A 23,989-nucleotide genomic window follows, 5' to 3' on the forward strand; every position below is an offset into this window, starting at 1 on the left:
AAGCCATAGAATAAATGAAATCGCTATATTTTTTTTTCTTACTAGTAATTTCAAATTAAGTCAAACGTTTTTCAAAGTTCATTAAAGGGTGAGTCGATAATTATTGTGCCATTTTCAAACTAACGTAACTTTTTTCCTACTTCACCAAAATCTACCAAATTTTGCACAGTTTCTCCTTATAGTCAATTGTTTACATATAATGAATTGAGAAGTTATCAGTGAGGTTGCGGTCGATATAGAATAAATTTAGTTACCAATTCTAAAAAAGGTGTTGTACAATCACATCCTAAAATCAAAAATCATAGTATCGCGCCTTGGAACAATGAATGATTTTACATTATCGGATCATCTTAATGTTCGTCAATAGGCTTCAGGAACGGTTGTCAGTGAAACATAAGCTTGGAGCTGGGTGAAAACCAGGCACGATGCACATAAACAAACCAGAGAGCTTCAATTATTTGTTTCAAGTGGAGCCTGAACATGTCCACATGGAGGGCGTTAATTGAAAATGTCGCGAATTTCACTAAAACGCATCCTAAATTTGAACCTATACCAAAAAGTTGAAATACATACATATACTAAACTACTGTAAAAATTTGGTTTCATTCCGTTAACTGTAGACAATTTGCGAATCAGTTGAAGGTATGGTGGCACAATAATTAACGACTCACCCTTTATATAAGTCACTAATGATCAAAATGTTATTGCATTCGGTTCATTAAATCCGGAGATATAACAGATCAAATTTGGCTACCGGATAATTATACCTTTTTTTCTAGAATCTTTCTTACTTCGTGTAGAATAGCCCGAACTATTCCAAATTTGGACCACTGATACACACCTAGTTGATAAACTTACAGTAAAAATTCGAGAATATTAAATGCCCTTTTCGAAAAGTTTCAGCTAGTTGAACATATTTTGAAAAGTTGAAACTTTACCTGTCTCAATTATTGTTTACTATCCCCCGTATGTATTAATATTAAAGCTGGGAAAAGTCTTACTTCAAAACACGGAATTAATTTTGTTGTAGTTTAACAGTTTTCGAGTGATTTCTAGGCAGCCGGAATTATGGGTACATAAATATGATTAAAAGTCAAATAAACAAATATGCACAAAAATATTGAATGCTCATCCATGTCGTTCATTCTTCGAACTGGTCAAACACAAGTTGAAATGTATCACACCCACTTAGAAGCCTCCGGTCGTCCTCGCTAGAAATAACCACAAAATGTTTGCCAACTGGCCTTCAGCACGCAATGGCACAGTGAACTAATAACCGTTAATCTTTCCTCTTTCCCCCCTTCCACCCCACGCACCCGGCAGTTTATTCTTCTTCCCACAAGCCGGACCCGATATAAAATATCTGCTGGGCTTCATCCGGACACAGCTCAGCACATCCGTGACGATAGCGCTCGTGTTTGGACCGAAAATTTTGCGAATATTGCGCGGCCAGGGTGACCAGTGGGACCAACGGGCCCGGAAACGAGGCATAACCGCATCGTTTTCGCTCAACGGCATCGGATTGGTTCCGGAGGAAACCGCAGATCTCTACCAGGAAAACGAGGAACTGAAGGTAAGCCATCAAGCTATGTACATATAAACAAAGCCAACTCGGGAACACGCAAACTTGACATTAATCCTCTCGTTTTGTTCATCTTCTTTTTTTTTCTTCCAAGGAAGAAATTCAGAAACTCGCTGCTCAAATTGAATTTATGAGGATTGTTCACATGGAGATGAACAATCGGCACCTGAAGCCCAAACCGGGGGGCTACTTCACGCTGAAAAGCCCGCTCGGCAAGAGCATCGGAGGCAGTGGGCTGCACTCATCGCACAAGCACAAATATCCGAAGGAGGACTCACTCAAGGAGACCAGCGGCATCACCGAGGATGGCCACAGTGGTACCAACAGCTGCTACTCCGGCACTGCCAACTCCGTTGGGTGAGTATTAGGGCTTCTTAAGCAAGTGCAATGTTTCCATCAGAATTGGGAATCATAATCTAAACTGTCTCATCTTTTGCCAACTTTAAAGCATAGTTTACTTGTCAACTGTCGTCTGTTTTCGGGAACCTTTCATGCGAAACGCTCTGACCGAAACAATTTAACTATTTATCATCTCCCAGCGGAGGTACTAAACCAGAGCACGGTTATAGCCCATCACCAGTCATAAAGTATATTTTATGCTCAGTTTCATGGTTTATTTCACCCTCAGCGAGAGATGGCAAAGTTTCTCGACGAATTGATGAGTATGGCTTGGTTTGCTGACTTACTGCATATCTTATCGTTATGAGCTTCCGTGTCATGTTGTTTATTCCTTCTGGATGGTTCAACCATCCGAATTTGTTTCCAAACTGAATCTGAATCTTATGACACATTTCACGTAGCTCTACACTGTGGTATTGAACTTCATTGATCGATATTTCAGTGCTTCTGCTGTCGATTTTGATTCTTTTTGCACCAGCTAGGAAGGTAATTACTTATGTTACTCTAGAAGTACTTGACACTTGGAAAACTGTTTTGAGAAAGTAGCTTCTTAAGTTAATATTTGTAATTTTTTTATGGTGTCCAGTTACGCATATTTCTTGATTTATCTTGAAGTAAATACAGGTCGGACTCGATTATCCGGAGTGAGGTTCTGATGCTTTTCAAACCTATATCTGGAGAACGGAATGCTCTACAAAGCTGAAATTTTGACATTTTGTTACACCAACCTTGATCACGGAGACAAATTTCGTACGTTTGAAACAAAAATATTCATGTTTATTCGGTAAACTGATAAAATATTTAAAACTAAAATAATATTTTTTAAAACTAACTCAATTGCATATTGTTTTCTACAATACCCATTGAAGAGCCCCCCGTTCCGCCGTTGAGAACATAAACAAAACTCTCAAGTTCCAGCTGCAGCACCAAACAAGATTTCCTCAAGTTTCACCTTAAGTTTCCACGAAATCCCATTGATTTCGGGAGCGTATGTTATCTACATGATGTTGGCATTGAAAGTGCCATGCGAAAAGTGGGTTTTCCTAGAGAAGGAAATGACTTTGTAAATTTAATTGGAAAACAAATATTTCCGTAGGGCCGACCTGCCACAAAAAAACAAAAAAAAAATACATTTGTTTCTAACATAACCTGTCAGAAGATGCATGTTTGTTTCAAAAATGGATTGGATTTGCTTCAAATGTGACGTTCGATTTGCTCCAAACAGTTTTATTTTTGTTGCCAAAACAAATTGACAATTTATTTGAGTTTACCTGAAATATTTTTGATTTTACCATGCTTTTTTTTTGCGTGATTAGTGATCAGTCAAAATTTCAGATTCTAACATCATTCCGTTTGCGAGATATTAATGTGGGAAGTGCCAGAACCCGACTCCAGATAATCGAGTCTGACCTGTAGTTCCAAAACGCCAACAACTGAGGGCCATCGGTGGTATGGGGTGTGAATATAGTTTAGTGTTATTCCCTTTGCGTGTCCTTCCCCTAGCAAGCATCAGTGACAGTCAGCACCGTGACGACGTCGTTAGTGTGAAGCTGCCTCATTAAGGAGAGGAGCTTTGGCGGAGCAAGTCGTCTTCATTGTGTGGTGCCGTATTATGCCAAGTGATTCTACGGTAGTTTGATAAGATGGCGGAGAACGGATTGATCCAGTGAGTTACGCAATATTCACAGGTGGTTGATCTTACACTGCGACAATTGGCCATGGGTAGATAAAATAGTCGCAACAGTAAGCCGCGCTTGCTGCACCACAATGCAAAAACGATCCCTAACCAGGAATGGAAGTGGACTAGTTTACTGGTGGGGTTCTGTAACACTAGCCCGAATGACACTAGCCCGAATGCCACAAGCCCGAATGTAACACTAGCCCGAATGGTAGCATAAGGTATTTTGGGAAAAACTGATTAACAATTTCATCAGAGATTTTTCCTTCTTTAAGTTATCGGCTATTCTTTCAAGATTCATTGACGCAAATCGTATTAGCACCATCATTAGCGCCGTAATCAATTTTCAAATCCAGCAGAGGTTTTTCCTTCTTTGGAACATACGCTTTTCTTTCGTATTCTATTATTATCAAGATACTGATAGATGGATTTCGATTCGGGCTTGTGTTATTCGGGCTGATGACATTCGGGCTAGTGACATTCGAGCTAGTGTTATAGAATCGCTAGTGGTGCTTAGAAATCGAAGGGCTCCACCCATCCTGCGTAAGAAGTAGGAGAAGAATACATAGAGCTCGCAATGATCATGCCTGAGTTATCGGCTCAGATCGAGATGACCGCGCAATAATTTATTGAAAGCAGATCGGGATAACCGCTCAATGAATTATTGTAAGCGGATTGGGATGACCTCATCGGGTATTGTAAGCGGATCGGAATGACCGCGTAGTAGTTATCGGGAGCGGATCAGGATGGCCACGCAATGAGTTATCGGAAGCGTATCGAGATGACCATGCCTGACTTATCGGGTCAGATCGGAATGACTGCGCAATAATTTGTTAAATGGGATTGGTATTAGACATGGGTAACTCACTCGCGAGTCGACTCAAAGAACCGATTCGCGAAACTGAGTGAGTGAACCACGATTCTTTTCAAAAGAGTTACGATTCGCTGAAGTTCATTACGAGTACTACAATTTGATGAAAAGAGTTGGATTGACTGCACACTTTATTGATGTTTAGACACAAAACATCGCAATCTTTGCCAATCAATCATTTTTCATTCGTATATGGCCGGCTCGCTCTAGTGATTCGACTCTTTAGTGGAAGAAACGAAAATCTGTATATCCTGTATTTATTGCATCGACGGATGAGTCGTCCTTGCGAGCTGATTTCCTAGAAAACTGGACTTATAAAAAAAGGAGTCGGCTAACATCGAAAAATGGCATTTTTCATCAAGTTACAGAAAAGTTTTGCTGAATCGGTCAAAAGAACCGAATCTTTTTTGAGAGTGAATCGGTAGCGATTCACTCTCAAAATTGAATAATTTTCTCATCTCTAATTGGTATAACCGCGTAACGAATTATTGGAAGAGGATGGAGATGACCGTGCAATGAGTCATTGGAAACGGATCGAGATGACCCCACAATGAGTTATTGGAAGAGGATCCAGATGACCGAGAAATGCATTATTTAAAGCGGATCGGGATGGCCACGCAATGAATTATTGGAAACGGATCGGGTTGAACGCGAAATAAATTATTTGAAGCGGATCGGAATGACCGCGCAATGATCGAAATTAATTGGAATGACCGCGCAATTAGTTATCGGAGCGGATCGGGATGATCGCGCAATTAGTTATGTGAAGAGAATCGGGATGACCACGCAATGAGTTGTTGGAAACAGATCGAGATGACCGCGCAATGAATTATTGGAAGAGGATCAGGATGACCGAGCAATGCACTATTGGATGCGGATCGGGATGACCGCGTATCGAGTCATTTAAAACGGATCGGGGTGACCGCGCAATTAGTTATTGGAAGCGGATCGGGATTAGTGCGTAATGAGATATTGGATTAGACAGTGTAATGAGTTGTCGGAAACTAATCAAGATGACTGTGCAATGTGTGATTGGTAGTCACAGTTATACATGAGTAATAGGAAGACGGCATTGGTTTTGTCCTTTTTTCGCTCATGCGTAATCTGCATACTCAATCCTGAATTGCCTGTTCAGCAATTTTTTGACGAAAATAGAACAGCAGAACTATTTCAGTAGCTTCGGTTATCGATTTTACTGAGGCTCAGTACACCAACTGTCAAAATCTGGAGTAAAAGGTAAACAATGCAGTATAGCTGTGTACAACTGTTCTATTTTTGTCAAAAATTTACCGAACACGGTATTCCAAATGAAGTGTGTGTGTGTGTCTGTATTGTTTGAGTGAAAATATGTCAAAGGGTCGGACGTGGAGCTGGTTGGCTTTGACGATGACATTACCCTCGTGGTATACGACAAGTCGATAGAAAAAGTGGAGCTGATTGCCACCATAACTATGTAAGGACGAGCCGAGACTAGCTAAAACATTGCGCTTACTGGCATACATCGCAGAGCTATTGGACATCATCAGGGACAATGCCAGTGCCACTATAGCTGTAGTGTAGAAGTTCTCGGGCAGGCAAAATCAAGGTGGCTACAAGAAGCAAAGTGAACATGTTTTTCAGATTGTGCGACTCAACAAGTACTACCATAAATGAAATATTTAGGTCCTTGATAGATGAATCGTTTTTACAAGGAGCAAAATCGAATATCTTTCAGTTTCACAAAGGAGTCATAGGGTACACGTCTGTTGGTCTAAATTGCAATTAACTACAGAATTGTGAAAAAAACGTGGCTGTTGAAAGGCGACTGTAAGATTAGCTCTATCAGTTAACGGCTATGCAGTCTTTGGATTTAAAACACGAGTTGTTTTTATTGACTCCAAAACTCTGTTTTAAAAGTGGCTGTGTAACCGTCAAGCAATACTGAATAAAAAATAATTATTTTAAAGTTCATAGAATCACTACAAGTACTCCTACTAATGATTTTATTCATGACGGAAAAACTCTGAAAATATTCTGCCAAATCAAAATGAATAATAAACTCACTCCATGAAAACTTGAACAAATCTCACTCTCCATAAATCACGATTTCCATGTCTAAATCCCACTAAAATGTGCCGTTTTGATTCCTTTCCGCATGTCTCCCCTCTGTGTATAGCTACTCATCAACAACCCAGCAGCAACAGCATCAATCCCAGCAACAGTCTAACGGAACCGAAAGGGTATGACATGGCTACCGAGGTGGACGAGATTGCTCAGCCGCACCCGTCGTCGTCATAATCACAACCCCACCGCCCAGCACCACCTCCCGTAAAGCATTATCACCCCTCAGCGGTACTCCCTCATCATCTTCCCCAACGTACACAGCGACTGACAGCACCAACCACAACGACAGCGTCAACATGAATTACAATCTTCGCCAACGCAGCCGTGAAAATGGCCCCCTAGGCGGTACCCAAAGTCAGATCAGCAGCACTATCAACAACGCAAACTGTACCAGCAGTAATAATAACCAATTCGAAACGGAACACCCGGCACAAACAACGTCGTCCCGTTCCGACAAGGACGACGACCTACAGGAACAGCAGCATTATAATCGAATCAACAACAATCATGTAATTGATGGACCCGTAGGGCCCGACGATTGCCCGTCGTTTGGCTCTTCCAGGGCATCGCTGGTGACCGCCGCCGCCACCAGTGCCGCCGATGATGACTGCGAGCCCAATTCCGTCACAAATCCTACCCTTACCCCAACAATGTCCAACGGCAGCAATGAATCACCAAGCAAAAGCGTTGACAGCAGAATCCCCGTTTATGTCTGATAGCGGCAGTGTGCCATACCCGCCGGAGTGACCCCAAGGTCTTAAGTTGATTCTTTGTTTCGCCATCGGTGATGATAAACCAGTGCTGTAGCGGCAGTGTTGGGGTGTGAGGTCGTTAAAATGTTTTGGTTGATGGAAAGATTACTGGCGTTCTGAAAATAGAGGAAGCAGGAATTTTCCTCAGTAATGTTATGGGATTTGAAAAGCCGTCAATTCCACTCGATTTATGTGCATATCAGAGCAATTAGTTTTTGGATTGAAAGGTGAGTTCATAAACATGAATAATAGGGGCCGTACACAAATTACGTCACGCTTTTAGGGGGGAGGGGAGGTTTTGCAGAGCGTGACAACCCTTACAAAATTTATTGAGGTCCCATGCAAAAAGTGTGACATAGGGGGGAGGGGGGTTGAAAAAGGTCGATTTTTGCGTGACATAATTTGTGTATCACCCCATATTACATGCACACCAAAGACTTTCAGTACACAAAACATCAGCCAAACGCTAAATGTTCGTCGAAATTTTCCTGAATTTCAGGACAGCGTAGCTGATCATCTGACAAAAATGCTGGATGATTCAGTAATAGCGTAGCATATCAGATATCCGTGTCAGCCAGATTTGCTGATTACCAGCAAATATGATTTGGTGTACCAATATTGATGTACCTATCCTATGGTGCACTGTTTCAAATTTGAAAAGCGCTGGAAACTAAAAGATGATTGAGAATCTGATTTTTTTTTAAATTCATCCGAGATTACCTTGATAAAGTCCTCCAGGACATTGATTCAATTGAGAAATAAATGATGAAATTTAAAAAAATAAATCAAAACCTCCTGAAGGGTCTCCCTGGTTTTCCTACACTGAGGATACTGTTCGTATGATTTTCATAGTTTAGATCTTATGAATCAGTTATTTTTATTTTTTTTTCACCATTTCATAGTTCTCGTATGCTTTTCATACATTAAAAAGTGAAATCCATTAGACTTGTCGTATGAAAAATCTCATAAGAAGCATCGTATGAAAATCATAAGATGTGTTATGAAACACCATTGATAAAAAAACAACAAAACCTTCTATTGGCTTCTAAACACTTCAACTTCCGAAGCGTCGATGGGCGAATGAGTAAAGCACGCACTCGCCAACCTTGACGTTCCTGGTTCGATTCCAGGTTGCGGTTTTTTTTTAATTTGTGCAAAATATTTCATAAAAATATGTATGATAGTCATAAGACATAATTTCAGTTTTTATACGTTTTCGGTATGATTTTCATACGTGAGTGTTATGAAATTTATACATTAACAATATGACAATAATAGTTGGCGCTTTGAATCCAAAATCATAGTTCGTAACTATGATTTTCGCAAGAAATTCTTGTGGCAAAAAATCATAGTTGTTTCGTATGATTTTCGGAGTTGCAGTATCCTCAGTGTAATATAACTCTTAGAGCGGAAGAAACTATCGTACCTGAATTCCTGAAACTTATTGACGAACGTTAAGATGATCCGATAATGTTTAATCATTATTTTTTCAAGGTGCGATACCATAATTTTGGATTTTAGCACGTGATTGTACAACATCTTTTGCGAACTGGTAACAAAATTTATTCCATATCGACCGTAATCTCACTGACAACTGCACAATTACACAGATGTGAACAATACAGTGATTCAAAATGTACTATCAAAAACTGTAGTTTGCATGATAATCGTGGGTGTGATCTGACTATCATGCAACAAAAACATTCATGCATGACCAGATGAAATATTCATGGGTGACTGTGACATTTTTTTAAACACGGTAAAAAATGTAGTGGATTTGCAAATTGAGTGAACTAATGAAATCCCAGTGGTTCCGAAAACTGCGAACGAGACATGCGTGTATCTTAGGAACTGGAAGTGTGAAGAAGCGAAGATAAAGATTTTCAGATTGTACGTTCCGAGGGTCATAACCACCAATGGATCAGTGGAAAAAAGTCAGTGGCTCTCAACTGAATAGTTACGGCTCCTCTCCTCTTCTTGGCGTAAATTAAAGATGGCGCTTGGGGTTCCGGGGACAATATAGGGACACTACTGGGAGTTTCCGAAATCCTCAAAATCGCCTCCGTAACCACTCTGAAATTCACCGAACATGCTCTGAAGCTTCTTGGAATGCCTCCGAAATTGCCCTAAAATCCCCTGGGATTCCATGTAACTCACCTTTGACACTCCAAAACTTCGGAAATGGCTATGTAACGCCTCCATAACGTTTCTGAAATCCACTGAAAATTCTTTGACGCTCTTTGGAATGCCCCTGAAATCCCCCTTAAACCCCCTGCAACCCCATGTAACACACTTTAGACCATCCGAAACTCCAGAAAACACCATGAACATCTCCGTAACGTTTCTGAAATATGCCGAAAGTGCTCTGACGCTTCTTGGAATGCCTTCGAAATCCCCCTAAAATCCCCTGGAACCCCATGTAACGCACCTGAGACTCTTAGAAACCCCCGAAAATGGCATGTAACGCCTAGTAATGTCTCTGAAATCCACGGACAATCCTCTGAAACGTCCTAAAACACCTCCGAAATCTTCGTAAACCATCCCCACTCCCTTCAGACCTAATATAACGCCCCTAAAACCCCCTAGCTCGAGCTGTCCGCATGATTCTTCCACAGTTTTCGGAGCCACTGGAACTCCAGCTCTACATTGCAAAACTGTCATTTCATACTCCCATTATCTTGATTAGTGTTACAATCATGGTGCCATATGCTACATTCATGGCAAACGACATTCATGTATCGAAGGCAGCATGAATGTAGAGTGTGACGGTAGTATGCAACATTAGCCGTGACGGTAAAGGCATAGCGACAAAAGTGAAAATATCTTACTTACCGATCAGGTTAAGGCCGAGGTGGCCTCTGCTGTACATAGTAGCCGTCTCCATTCCACTCGGTCCATGGCTGTTTGTCTCCAGTTCCGCACTCTGCGTAGGGTCCGCAGGTCGTCCTCCACTTGGTCGACCCACCTAGCTCGCTGCGCTCCACGTCTTCTTGTACCGGTCGGATGACTCTCGAGAACCATTTGAGTCGGGTTGCTATCTGACATCCTGATGACGTGACCCGCCCACCGTAGCCTCTCGATTTTCGCGGTATGGACGATGGTTGGTTCTCTCAGCAGCTGATGCAGCTCGTGGTTCATTTGCCTTCTCCAAGTCCCGTCTTTCATCTGCACTCCGCCGTAGATGGTACGCAACACCTTCCGTTCGAAAACTCCAAGGGTGCGTTGGTCCTCTGCACGTAGGGTCCATGTTTCGTGCCCATAGAGAACCACCGGTCTAATCAGCGTTTTGTAGATAGTTAACTTTGTGTTACGGCGAACTTTATTCGATCGTAGAGTTTTGCGGAGTCCAAAGTAAGCACGATTTCCTGCCACAATGCGCCTCTGAATTTATCTACTGGTGTCGTTGTCGGCGGTCACCAGTGAGCCCAAGTACACGAATTCTGCAACCGCCTCGATTTCATCACCGTCGATATAAATTCGGGGTGGCGGGCGCGGTGATTCCTCCCTGGAGCCCTTTTCCATCATGTACTCGACACATTAATGACTAATCCGATTCGCCTGGCTTCACTCTTTAGTCGGATGTACGTTTCCGCCATCGTCTCAAATTTAGGAGCAATAATATCAATATCATCAGTGAAACCAAACAGCTGAACAGACTTCGTAAAAATCGTTCCACTCGTGTTTATCCCCGCTCTCCTAATTACACCCTGTAAAGCAATGTTGAACAGCAAGCACGAAAGACCATCACCTTGCCGTAACCCTCTGCGAGATTCGAAAGGACTCGAGAGTGTCCCTGATACTCGAACTACGCACATCACTCGATCCATCGTCGCCTTGATCAATCGTATCAGTTTATCCGGGAATCCGTATTCGTGCATAATTTGCCATAGCTGTTCTCGATAGATTGTATCATACGCCGATTTGAAATCGATGAACAAGTGATGGACACGTTGCATTCGCGGCATTTCTGCAACACCTGGCGGATGGCGAACTTCTGGTCCGTTGTAGCGCGTTCACCCATAAATCCAGCCTGATATTACCCCACAAACTCTCTTGCAATCGGTGATAGACGGCGGCATAAAATTTGAGAGAGCATCTTGTAGGCAGCGCTCAGTAGTGTGATCACGCGTTAGTTCCCGCAATCCAACTTGTCGCCCTTTTTGTAGATGGGACACACGATACCTTCCATTCATACCTCCCGTATTACTTCCTCCTCCCAAATCTTGGTAATGACCCAGTGTAGTGCTCTCATCAGTGCTTCTCCACCGTATTTTAGAAGCTCGCTTGGTAGTTGATCTGCTCCAGCGGCTTTGTTGTTTTTCAACCGGCCAACCTCCTCCTCAATCTCTTGGAGGTCAGGGTCCGGAAGTCTTTCGTCCTGTGCACATACTCCTAAATCAAGTACCTTCGGTACTTGCAACGTGGCCATTGAGGTGCTCATCGTAATGCTGCCGCCATCTGTCGAACACCTCACGCTGGCTCGTGAGAATATTTCCATAATTTTCTCGGTACATGTCGGCTTGTGGCACAAAGCCTCTGCGCGAGTGGTTCAGCTTCTCGTAGAACTTTTGTGGGTCCTTAGCGCGGTACAGCTCTTCCATCGCTTCGCGATCTTGTTCTTCCTGCTGGCGCTTCTTCATCCGGAAGACTGAGTTCTGCCTGTTCCGCGCCTGTCTGTAACGTGCCTCGTTCGCTCTCGTACGGTGTTGCAGCATTTTCGCCCATGCTGCATTCTTCTCTTTTTTCAACTGTTCACATTCGCCGTCGTACCAGTCGTTTCTGTGATTCGGAGTCGCGAAGCCTAGTGCTGTAGCCGAGGTACAACCTATGGCGGATCACATCACCAACCATAGGTGACTCCTAGACCTGACCATGTACCCTACCCTACTAGCAAAAATTCCTTCCCAAGGCAATCGTGGAGACACTGGGATTCCCGGTCTCTATATCAACGGTTGTCTTACTAACATTCCCTTCCTTCCTCGATGACCGTAAGGACGTGGCCAACGCCGTTATTGATATTACTTGTAAGTTCTCGAACTGTGCACATTGAGAATAGTAAGCTAGTCCCAAGCCCTATTCATTGATTCCTTGTACAATTTCGATTGCCCTGGTCAATCACGGAGTAGCAATCATGCTATCTATGCTCATGCTCAATTGCTCATGCTCATGCTCACTCTAGAAGACCAGCTTGCGTTAATTACGGAAAGAATTTGTGAAGCTTATTTTGGGAGAGCTTCCAGAAAAAATTCTGAATGATTTTTTTGCGGGAACTTTTGGAGCAATTCTTGAAAAAAAAAATTAGAAGTACTGTTGAAGGAATTTCTAAAGCGTAGTTATTGATGCCTAATACCCATGCCCCTGTTGTATACAATAAATAGCAATAAGGCACTGCACGGGGCAGGTGCTAGAGAAAGTTTTTCTGAGTTTCTGGCGTTTCCTGGCCTTGTTTTTTACGGTTCGGACTTCTTCGGGAATATTTCCTCGGGTAGTGTCATTGAAATAGATTCATGGTTCGCATGCCCGTGATACATTTTGTTATTTATTTTATACAAATATTTTGAAAGCGAAATCTGCTCCTGAGAGATTTCACACATGATGTTGGTTGACTTTCTGGAAAACCTGAGATTCCGGAGACGACATTTTGCTTGGAAATTATTGTAAAATCCTGGTAAGATTGCGATTGGAACTATGCGGATGGCAAAATTGTACTGAATCGATATTTGGTAGCGTGATTGATATCACTTTGGTAAGTGATATGATACATGCAACGGTAATATTTATTCAAATCAAAATATTTATTTTCGTTTTTTTTTTTCTAAAATATAACACATGTCGACACCAAAGATGACGAAATATTCAAATTATTTCATAAACGCAAAAATAAAAAGAAAGAATACTATTGACAAAAAGTGGGAACTTGCTTCAGCACTTAAAGTGACAAACTTTTCACTAGGTTGTGTAAATCCACGAAAAATATTGTTTATAATTATACTACACTATTGAGATTTCAAATCCTATTCTGTTAATTATTTTAATAATATGGATTGAGCTCACTAATAAATATGTATTCAAGTGTCCAGTGTCCAGAAATTAAAATGGTGGCAAAAATGCGTCACCTTGCCTCCGGCTGGCTTTGCCTCCACGAATCACCTATTCCCGCAGTTTTTTATTTCTGAAATGTCATCCGTAGTTCTTCCTGGAGTTTCGAGATTTCTCCTGGAATTCCTTTCGGGATGTGTGCATCAAATGAAACGTGGCACAACCCAGCATCGTAGACCTATCGAAACAAAATTTGCTCCAACCATGCAGTGAAGTGCGTCGGCGACCTCGAAATAACCGTCTCCAATGTAACGTTGTTGTTACATCAAAGCAAGTTACATTGGCTGTGCTGCTGTGGCTGGTGACGATGAGCACAAGGAATGAAAGCGATAATGATGATGATGCTAATGATGGGAATATTTATCATTACTATCATCACCATTATTCACGCTGATACGGTTGATGAAACGTGTACGATAGCACATTGTGGGAATGAGTCCTTTATCTTGCTGGTAAGATGACATTTTCTTCGGGAATAATAGCGGTTTTTGTCTTTGATCTGCGCGAGTATACGCGCAATGTGGTAACGCGTTTGATGAAGAAATTGATAAAGTACACCTTTCTTCAAAGTAGACAGGAGTTCCACAAGGAATTCCCTAGCTAGTACATCACTGTGAAAAACAGTACAGGTATCAAACCACTTTGCATTGAAGCAATAATTACCAGGCTTCTAGTAAAAAAAGCTTAAATTTTCCGGGTGATAACACAAACTATTGCTGTTGATACGATTTATTTAAGAAAAAGAAAGCATCATGAATGTGCAAGCGAATTTGTTGTATTCTAAAGAAAATCCGGCACAAACAGTTGACATTAGAATTTGAAAAAACATCAGCATGTATCATTAGCCAAACAAAACTATCAAATTGGTTTCGATAAACTTTAAATACATTTCTAGCTAAACAACAAAACCTTGTCCATTACGAAAATTCATTTATTTGAGTTTCTTTTGATAACCTTTATTGATTTGAAATCAACTGATGATCTGAATGGTACATATTTTCTCGTCTCATCAGAAAAAAGAATCCAATACACGCAAAACTCTCCCAGGACCCTGAGACTATATCCAATACCAATCAGTTCAGCTTCATGGAATGCATCACGCCTTTCCAATCATCACAATACTGGAAAGGAACGTAACACAGCATCCGCTTATTTCGATGGTGAATCAACTTTTGCCATCAAGCAAAGAGTATTATTGTATGATGAAGGTCAGCCAACATCTGTCACTTCTCACTTCCCTATCGCATCGTTGCATCTTCGTTTGCAGTATTTTAGTTTCAATTCACCATGGTGCCCTCTAAAGTTCTCTGCTTTCACAGCTCGTTTTTCATCCGTACTGTGGATCATGATAGAAATCGAAGCATGATGATGAATATAAATTTCGATTGGGACTGGGGTTTTGCAGTACATAGTCCGAAACATGGCAAAGTTCCAAGTAGTTGCATATATATTATATACACTCGCCGGTCACAACTAAAAACAATAATTCAAATAGATGCAAAACATCAACCCAACAAGACAGAACAAACCTCGCCAAAATCTAGGGCGGATGCCAAACTAAATTACAAGTCGTTATTCTTTCGGGTCCGCCCCGTTTTTTTTCCAGACACTACCCCGCCGGTTCGCCCGACCCATGGGTGGAAGCAAGCTGAAAACCAATTTGTCAGCATGATGTCGCCGGAAGCTGCCCATGGCCCTACCAACAACAACAGGTTCCGCTTTGATGATGAGCAACAGCCCGTTCTACCCACAGCTACACAACACAGTTCTTTTTTGCCATGCTTTTTGAATGTCACCAACTCACTCTTGCGCTCCTGCTGATGGCTGTCACTTGTAGCATTTAGGAGGTAAGTATCATGGACCTCTATACCTATCATCCATCAGAGCACTTAAAATTCAAATTACGAAACATGCACTATGCTGCAACGAGGTCCTGGTCATGGACGGCGGCTTCAGTTGATGCGCGAGAGACATAAGTGAGGAAATTGGCTTTCACTTTTGACTGCAATTTCATCACTCGTGATATTACATTGTTGACCCTGAATAATTGGGACATACCGTACATGTTTTTTCCATGGAGTGAATTGAATTTGTGGCATTGAAAGCAACGGCGTTGCATCTAGATCGTAACCTGGTACTTGTCTAGTTTTTTTGAAAGCAGCCATGAGAAGTGCCTTCTACTCAATCGTTTTTGCAAGAATTTCTACTAGACATTCTCTCGGGTTTCCAACCTTAAGGTGAATGTAACCAGACAACACATTTTCTCGGGCACACATTTGAGGACATTGGTGCATTGAAAATGCAACACTCGGTATCGCAGCGAGTGAGCAAGCAACGAGTAGTGTTTCCAGATGAATTGATGGGCTGAGCATATTGAAAAATTCTTCAGATTCCAAACTTTTGGGTACTTTTTTTAGATTGTTTTACGATGGTCTGAAAAAATAATATAAATCAGACAAATTTGGGTCGATTTTAAAACTCCATTCATTTTGTATGGGATGAAAACGAGTGAAAACCACATTTACTCGAAAGTGGATTTTTGTCACTTGTCGTCCATAAATGATGAAGCTGTCTGGGACGTAGGGAGTCTGGGATTGTATGACGAGCCATGTGATGACAGGTAAAAATGACATTTTTGTATTTATTTATCATATGGAATATTTGTACTGTTGAAGGATTCTGTAGATTAGTAGTGAGTTGTCTAGTTGAATGTCGGGAATTTCTTGAGAATGAGAATATTGCCGACTGCCGGTGTCAGAGGCGTTGATCGCTTCCGGGGTATATTTTCGGGGAGTTTCGAAGGGTGTCAGTTGCGTTACATGGGATCCAATGGGGTTTTAAGGGGATTTCGAGTGCATTTCAGAAAGCTTCAGAGGATTGTTGGCGAGCTTAAGAGGCGTAACTCACGCGTTAAGAAGGCGTTTTCAGGGGTTTATGAGAGTCTCAGGTGCATTACAAGGGGTCCGAAGGGCTTTAAGGGGGATTTAGAAGGATTTTTGGTGAGTATCAGAGGCATTACTCAGGCGTTACGTAGGCGTTTTCGGGTGTTTCTGAGCGTCTCAGTTGCGTTACATAAGGGTCCGAGGGGGTTTTAGGGTGATTTTGAAAGCATTTCAAACAACTTCAGATAATTTTGGCAAGTTTCAGAGCGTTACATGGGGTCCGAGGGGGTTTAGAGGATTTTAAAGGCATTTCAAACAGCTTCAGATGATTTTTGGCGAGATTCAGAGGCGTTACGCAGGCGTTACGAAGGCGTTTTTGGGGGTTTCTGAGAATCTTAGATGCATTACTTGGGGTCCGAGAGGGTTTTAGGGGGATATCGAAGGCATTTCAGAAAGCTTCAGAGGATTTTTGGCGAGTTTCAAAGGCGCTACTCGGGCGTAACGAAGGCGTTTTCGGTGGTTTCCGAGGGTCTGAGGTGGGTTACATGGAGTCCGAGGATTTTTTAAGGGGACTTTGAAGGCATTTCTGACAGCTTCAGATGATTTTTGGCGAGTTTCAGATGCGTTACGTAGGCGTTTTGTGGGGTTTCAGAGAGTATCAGGTGCGCTACATGGTGTCCGAGGGGATTTCAAGGGGATTTCGAGGGCGTTTAAGGAGACTTCAAAGGATTTTTGACTGTTATTCAATCATTTAAACACATAATTTATGCATGTAGATTCTATGACCTATGCTTAAGAAAGTTCTTAGGAAACCTTAAACAGTCCCAAACCAATCCCATTCCCCCTCATTGCTACCCCCTGAGCTCGCCCTGAACTCCCCTCAACACCACTTGCAACTTAATTCCCTTAAACTAACCTTATCTCTAATCTAAAACACTTCACCTACTCTGAACACAATCAGGTAACGTTACCTAAATGAATTGACCTATATAGAGTTTACCTAAATGGATTCGACCTAAATTAAGGTTAGAGTAGGTTAGAGTTAGGTTCAAAATTGACCGAGTTAAAGCAGAAAAACTACCCGTGTAAAAAAAGACCTTAGTGTATACAGTGTCTGGCTAAAAGGTCCGGACCAATCAACATCGGCTGTACTGTTTCGTCTTCGGATGTATCCAGCTGCTCTTAGCGGAGATATAAAGCAAATCTTCCCTCAAGTGGGCTTTCGGCCTAAAGATGAAAATTCTCTACGCTTCCGGTAGAGCGAAATTTCGATGCACCAGTGGAGATATACCATCTTGAACGTAGCTTTTGGCGCAGTACCGTAAAACGGGGTATCATTGATCAGCGGGGTAACATTGATCGGCTTGACCGACCTCATGAAATGTTCAAACAAGCATTTTACATTGAATCAGTTTCTGCTATCAAGTGATACATCGTAATCTGCTATTATTCAGCTATCGAATGACATGTAATGCATGATAATTGAATTTCATAAACATTGAAATAAATCGATTTTTCCTTTAGAATTTTGAATAACCTTAGAACATTTCCTAAATCCTTGGAGAGACTTCTGGAGAAGTTATTTGTTTTGATAAGATAGGATATCTGTTTCTTTACTATTTAGCCATTTACGCTGCCATTTTTATCCCACTCAAAATAATGGAATGAAGCGTTTTTGTTCTGTTTCTTATTTTTGTATATTTGTGAGAAGTGAGCACGGATTATATAAAAAATAACGTAATAATTCTGGAGGAATCAATCATAAATTCTGGAGAAATAGATTTTTTTTAAAAGTGCCCAGAGGAATACTAGCAAAAATTCCTGAAGTATCTCTTGAGAAAACTCCTAGAGTTGATGGATATTGAAAAATTCGTTAGAGGAAGTCCAGAAGGATTTTTCGAAAGAATTCCTACAGAACTCCTACAGAAGTCCATCTAAAAATTTAATTTAATTAATTTAATTTAATTAATTCAATTTATTCAGTAGGAATCCTTGGAGATTTCCTATGATGAATCTCTTAGTAAAACCTTAAGAGAAACTTCTTGAAGAATCATTGAAGATTTTTTTTTTGGAAAAGGGAATTTTTGGTGGCATTTCTGAAGTAATTCTTAAGAAATCTTTAAAAGGACACTTAGATAAGTGATGAATGCTTGGGGAAATTCGAAGTTTAATTATTGGAGAAATATCTAAAAGAGTTATTTGAGGGAAGAATTGAGAAATACTTGAAGATTCTATGGAAAATCACCAAAGGAATATTAAGAGGATTCTCTGAAAGAAACGGAAGAATGTTTAAAGAAACCCTAGAAGGGCTTCATTTCCTCTGAGGGAATCCCGATGTAATTTCTTGGAAGAACATCTGGTTCTAAATGAATTATTGATGATTTTTTGTAGTATTTTTCTCTGGAATTTTGAAAGAATTCTTTAGATGATCTTCTAGATGAATCCTCAGAATATAATTGATAGATTCTTGAACTAATATTTCGAGAAATACTCGATGAAGCCTTTGCAAGAATCTTTTGAATTACTCTGTAGTATTTTGAAAACATTCCTGCATGTCTGAGGTGAACCAGCCAAGGGACTGAAAGCCTCATTAATAAGGCTAATTATAATAATATCATTCCTGAAGGAGTGCTTTTAGAGGAATACTGAATGATATCATTGCATTTACAACTTGAAAGTTTCTTGAATACAAATTATTCTTCAAGAAAAATTTCTTAAAGAAAAAAGTAAAGCAATCTTTGAAAGCGTTTATAAATGATTATTTGGTGCTATTTCTAAATAAATTGTTAAAATATTTTCAGCATAATTTTTATAAAAAATCTCGCGCTCCTGAAAAAAATCATAAAGGAAAACAGAAAATAAGATAAGATAGATAATTTTTAACCTTCCGATGACCATCACTGCCAGCATCACTAGAATACTGAGTACAAAAAGCGAGATTTTTTCAAAGTTTTGTACAAAATATAACAGTGAGATTATTCGACAGTTAAATGTATAGATTTATCATTGTAAAATATGTACATATTATGTAATTTTTATGGGGGCCTACCAATTTGCTTCCGCACCGGGCCCCCAAATTCCTAGCTACGCCACTGGCCCCACTACACATTCATCTCAAACAAGAAGCATTTTCTTGCACTTACCGGTTACGGGTATTCGGTCTACTAGAGGAAACTCATGTGAACCGCACATCAACACACACCTCGTTGTTTGCACTTTTGGTGAATTGGGACAAAATTGTTCTTGCTCCAAGTGATCTTACAATTGCTTGTAATTTTCCATATAGGACATTTTCCACGAAATTCCCTTCCCGGGAAGAGTGGACATCTGGATATCTGGAAAGAAGTATTTCAGACGGCATTTATGTTACACTGATGGCTCCCTTCTCGAAGGTCGAGCAGGTGCTGGTGTTTATTCTCGTGAGCTAAGGCTGTATCAGTCTTACTCACTTGGTAGACACTGCACCGTTTTTCATGCCGAAATATTTGCTCTTATGTGCAAAGCAGCACGTAATGGGCAAAGTAATATACTTCTGTTTAGATAGCCAGCCCGAGCAGAAGAGAATAACAACAGCATAACAAAATGCGTTATTTTGGCAAAATAACTGCATAATGGAATTAGTTATTTTTATGTTATTAACATAACATATTGAGTTATAAACTTGTCTGTCATAAGCGGCAAAATAACAAGTCACATAACAAAAATTTGTTCTTGGGAAATCAATTTAATAACATGTTTTGTAAGTGTCAATAACAACCTAATAATAGTGAATTTGGGAAATATTTCAATAACAAATTTTGATATTAAAGAGTTATTGATAACATCCCGAAAGCAAAATTAGTTATGATATCAAACAGTCACACATGTTGTTGAATAGGATGCTAAAGTGGAGGCGATATGCGTATACTTTACCCGTGGTAAAATGAAAGCATGTACGCATATGGCCTCCACATTAGCATCCTTTTCTACATCATATATGACTTCGTGTTGGCTGAGAATGCTATACATATTTAGACCAGCATGTGAGAATGGCGGAACAATCATTGTGAACTTCAGTTTCTCTCTTCCCTCATAGGCGTATTTTCAACTATTCATGTAATCTTTTACCACAAATAGGTAGATCCAACTTCATTCCCTGGAACGACAGGAAAAATATAAAATATTTCTGAAAAATCCCATTCAAACCCACCTACAATTTTGGATTCAGCTGTCTGTATTAGCTTCGTTCAAACAAGTTTACTCAATAAGTTTGACATTTTTATCATTGAAATTCTCATGTCAAAGGCGGAATCTGGAACGTCCCTTTCAAACCCCACCTTGAGTATCGTCTGCTATGTTCTCGTTTTGATGTATGCAGGGTGCTGCGCCACTTGGGCAGTGGCTGATATTTTGGGAATTTTTCAGCTACAACTCAGTCAATTTCGAACCTCGCAGCGCCCAGCAGGGACTTGGTTTTGTACACATTACAGCACCTCCATGTCACGCAATATACCACACCTCTTATCAAATGTGATGCCGTAAGCATAACCCGCGAAATACTGTAAATAACGTTGTTGAATGACGTAGGATTTATTTCAAAACTTGTTTTAGTTTTGATAGCAATAGCATAAAGTATTTGTACACTCTCAATAATACAATAATAATCAAACTTGTTCCACAACAAAATGTAATATTGAAATGTTATTTAATGGCTGCATACCAATAGCTTGGTCATAACAAAATAAGATTGTCCAACCAAACATGTTATGGAAACGTAATACCTTGATAATACAATAATAACAAAACGAGATATAAAAACAGGTTTTGTAATTTCGTAGTTATTAATTTGATATTCCCCTCTGCTCGGGAGGCTGCTATTAAAGCACATGCTTCGGCCAACTCTAGGTCGAAGATAGTTATCGCTTGTCGAACTCAAATCGAGGAGCTGAATTCAGCAAACGCTGTTCACCTTGTATAAGTGCCTGGCCATTCTTCCATCGCTGGAAATGAATTGGCTGATGAGTTAGCTCGCTCTGGAGCATCACATGACTTCATTGGCCCTGAGCCAGCTATTCCGGTATCGAAGTGTTGGGTAAAGCTTCAGATTCACACCTGGGCTGTCAGTCAAAACACAGACAATACTGGAATAGTTTGGAGTCATGTCGCCAAACCAAATTGTATAGTGCTGAGCCATCTCTACGGGTGGCGAAGTATCTAACTAATCTGTCTAAGCAGAATTGCAGCATGCTGGTCAAAGCATTGACTGGCCACTGCCGACTCAATGTATGATATGTAACTGTCCAGTTTTTGCGCAACTGCGTTTCCGAGTATTCGGTAAACACTTATAAAGTGAAACTGACTTCAGAAACCTGAATCTTCAGGATCTTTTGTTGTTCTTAAGCCGCTGTGGTAAAGAGCTATAGGCTCTCTTTCGCTTTATGCGTTATTACAGTGCCCTTTTCAGGGCGCTGTTTGAACCCATTGTGGTACGCTTGTGCGTTAGTACCCTCTTACAGGGTATGTTTCCTATTTCCCTACCTGCCCCTGTCCCCATCCAAATCCTTTTTCCTTCCTTTTCCCTCAGGTAGATGATGAAATAGGCTGTTATTTTGGCGATGGCACAAATGTCCCAAATGGAGGATAACGTGCCTCTGGAGCCGGCCTTCTGATACCTGATACCTGAAATCGACAATGTTGACAGTTTTGGCAGCAAAAGCGAAGTGTAGAATGTTTCAGCAGAAGTGTTGCTGGTACATCGTAATAGCGGCATTCATCTTCCAAATCTAAGGTCGATCAGCAAAAGGGTTAGGGTAGCACTCGGTAGAACAGTAAAAAAAAACAGTAAGAAGTTGTATCTGGAATCAGATGAACAAATCGACCCCGTGCTTTGATATGCTTTGGTCCAGTACGAACGACTTGAGCTTTTACACCTGCATTATAGAAGAACTAAGACAGCTTTGGGATTGCGACATTCATCCGACAAAAAGACAGGTGCTCCGATACGTCATGTCACCGTTCATCACTCTGAGACTTTTGGTATTTTCTTCAATTCACGAGAAGGTGCGAAGTTAGGACATATGGCAAGCTAGGACAAAACAGTAGAAGCAGCAGAAATCTCTGGACGAAGATAATCGAGTATGTAGCATCCGTAACGATACAAAAACTCTATTTATGTAATTACGTTGCAATAGTAGTTTACGCAACAAGGTGCAGAATGACGACTTTTACAGCACGAGTCGTACATTTATCCAACGAGGCTTGCCGAGTTGGATAATTACGACGAGTGCTGTAAAAATCGAGTTCTGCACCGAGTTGCGTACAACCTTTTTTTGCAAGTTCATAAATTACCGCTTGAGGACAGTTTTTAACAAAACTTTTGCATCAAACTGCACACTGATGCTCATAGCCATGTTTAAGAAAATCTGATCATAGCAGGTTATACAGAGTAGTTGTCACAATTTTTCAAAACTGCGTTCAGAGAGCATCAAGAAGTTGATCAAAACTGAAAACAGTGCTGTAATGATTCATTACGCAACGCAAATCAGTGCTGTAATGAACCATTACAGCACTGTTAATTTGGTGTGGGAAAGTAGGCCTTTTCCTGTCAGATTTGCGTGAGGTAAAACAGCCTATTACGATGAGAAATTGCAAAAAAAGTATTACTTCCCCATCAATTGAAAGGCAACGAAATGGCCTACTTTTCCGCACTTGAACAACAGTGCCGAAAAGTACTACTTGTCAGCACTCATAAGTGTGCCGAAAAGTAGTATTTTTCAGCACTGTTCTTTGAATGGCAAATTTGATTACTGTTTTACACCATTTTTCACAGCTAATTAAGTGAATCCGCCGGAAGTCTACTCTTTAATGTTCAGGCACGTTTTGCAGCTCACTTTTGGTATTAAATACTTCTTCGGAACCTGAAGGCAAAGTGCCAGATTATGCTAGTCGACGGAAGTTTGATGATTTGTGACAGTCTGCCCTGATCCATCGGCCTAATGAAACGCCTACTTGATCGGATAATAGGCTAATGCACGTGGAAGCTCGATTGTCTATTTTGTCGGAATGCGTTTGTGTACATACCAAGACAATGTGGGATTCGATGGGTGTTTTTGTAATTACAAAAAAAAAACTTTGTATGCAACTCGTTGCAAAAATTTATTTTTTCGGCACTTGCAACTTGTTACATAATATTTATTTATGAAACGAGTTGCAAAAAGTTGATTTTTCAACGAGGCTTGCCGAGTTGGATAAATACGAAGAGTGCTGAAAATATAGAGTTTTGCATCGAGTTCCAAACAAAATTTTATGCAATGTTTTTTTTTCATTATACAACTCATTTGAGTTGCATAATGTCATAATGCAACCCAAATGAGTTGCATTATGAACATTATGCAACTATTTTTAATTATGTAACTCATTTCAGTTGCATAATTGATCAGTTCGGAAAAATTGGCCATTTTGATACCAAAATGAGTTATATAAAATAGAATTTATGATAATGAATTGCATAAATTACTATTCCTGTCAGCAGTAGAATGTGTTTTGCGTTTTGAGCTCTGTTAAAACCAAGGTTGCTTCACGTAAACTGATGTCTATCCAGAGATCCAAAGGTCCAAGGATCAGTTCTTGATATACATACATTGA

General features: G+C 40.5%; 1 protein-coding gene across 1 annotated transcript in view; it reads left to right on the top strand.

Annotated features, from left to right (window-relative positions):
- The window catches only part of LOC109397539 (probable G-protein coupled receptor CG31760), a 128,817-nt gene that overhangs the window by 81,694 nt on the left and 23,134 nt on the right, over nucleotides 1-23,989 (top strand). The window contains exons 8-11 of the mRNA XM_029858815.2: nucleotides 1,324-1,573; nucleotides 1,677-1,939; nucleotides 6,686-7,612; nucleotides 15,091-15,331. Of these exons, the coding sequence (XP_029714675.2) occupies nucleotides 1,324-1,573; nucleotides 1,677-1,939; nucleotides 6,686-6,755 (583 nt within the window). The 3' untranslated portion in view covers nucleotides 6,756-7,612; nucleotides 15,091-15,331. The remainder of the gene's footprint in view (nucleotides 1-1,323; nucleotides 1,574-1,676; nucleotides 1,940-6,685; nucleotides 7,613-15,090; nucleotides 15,332-23,989) is intronic.

The sequence above is a fragment of the Aedes albopictus genome, chromosome 2 (assembly GCF_035046485.1).
Source record: "Aedes albopictus strain Foshan chromosome 2, AalbF5, whole genome shotgun sequence".
NCBI classification, from domain to species: domain Eukaryota; kingdom Metazoa; phylum Arthropoda; class Insecta; order Diptera; family Culicidae; genus Aedes; species Aedes albopictus.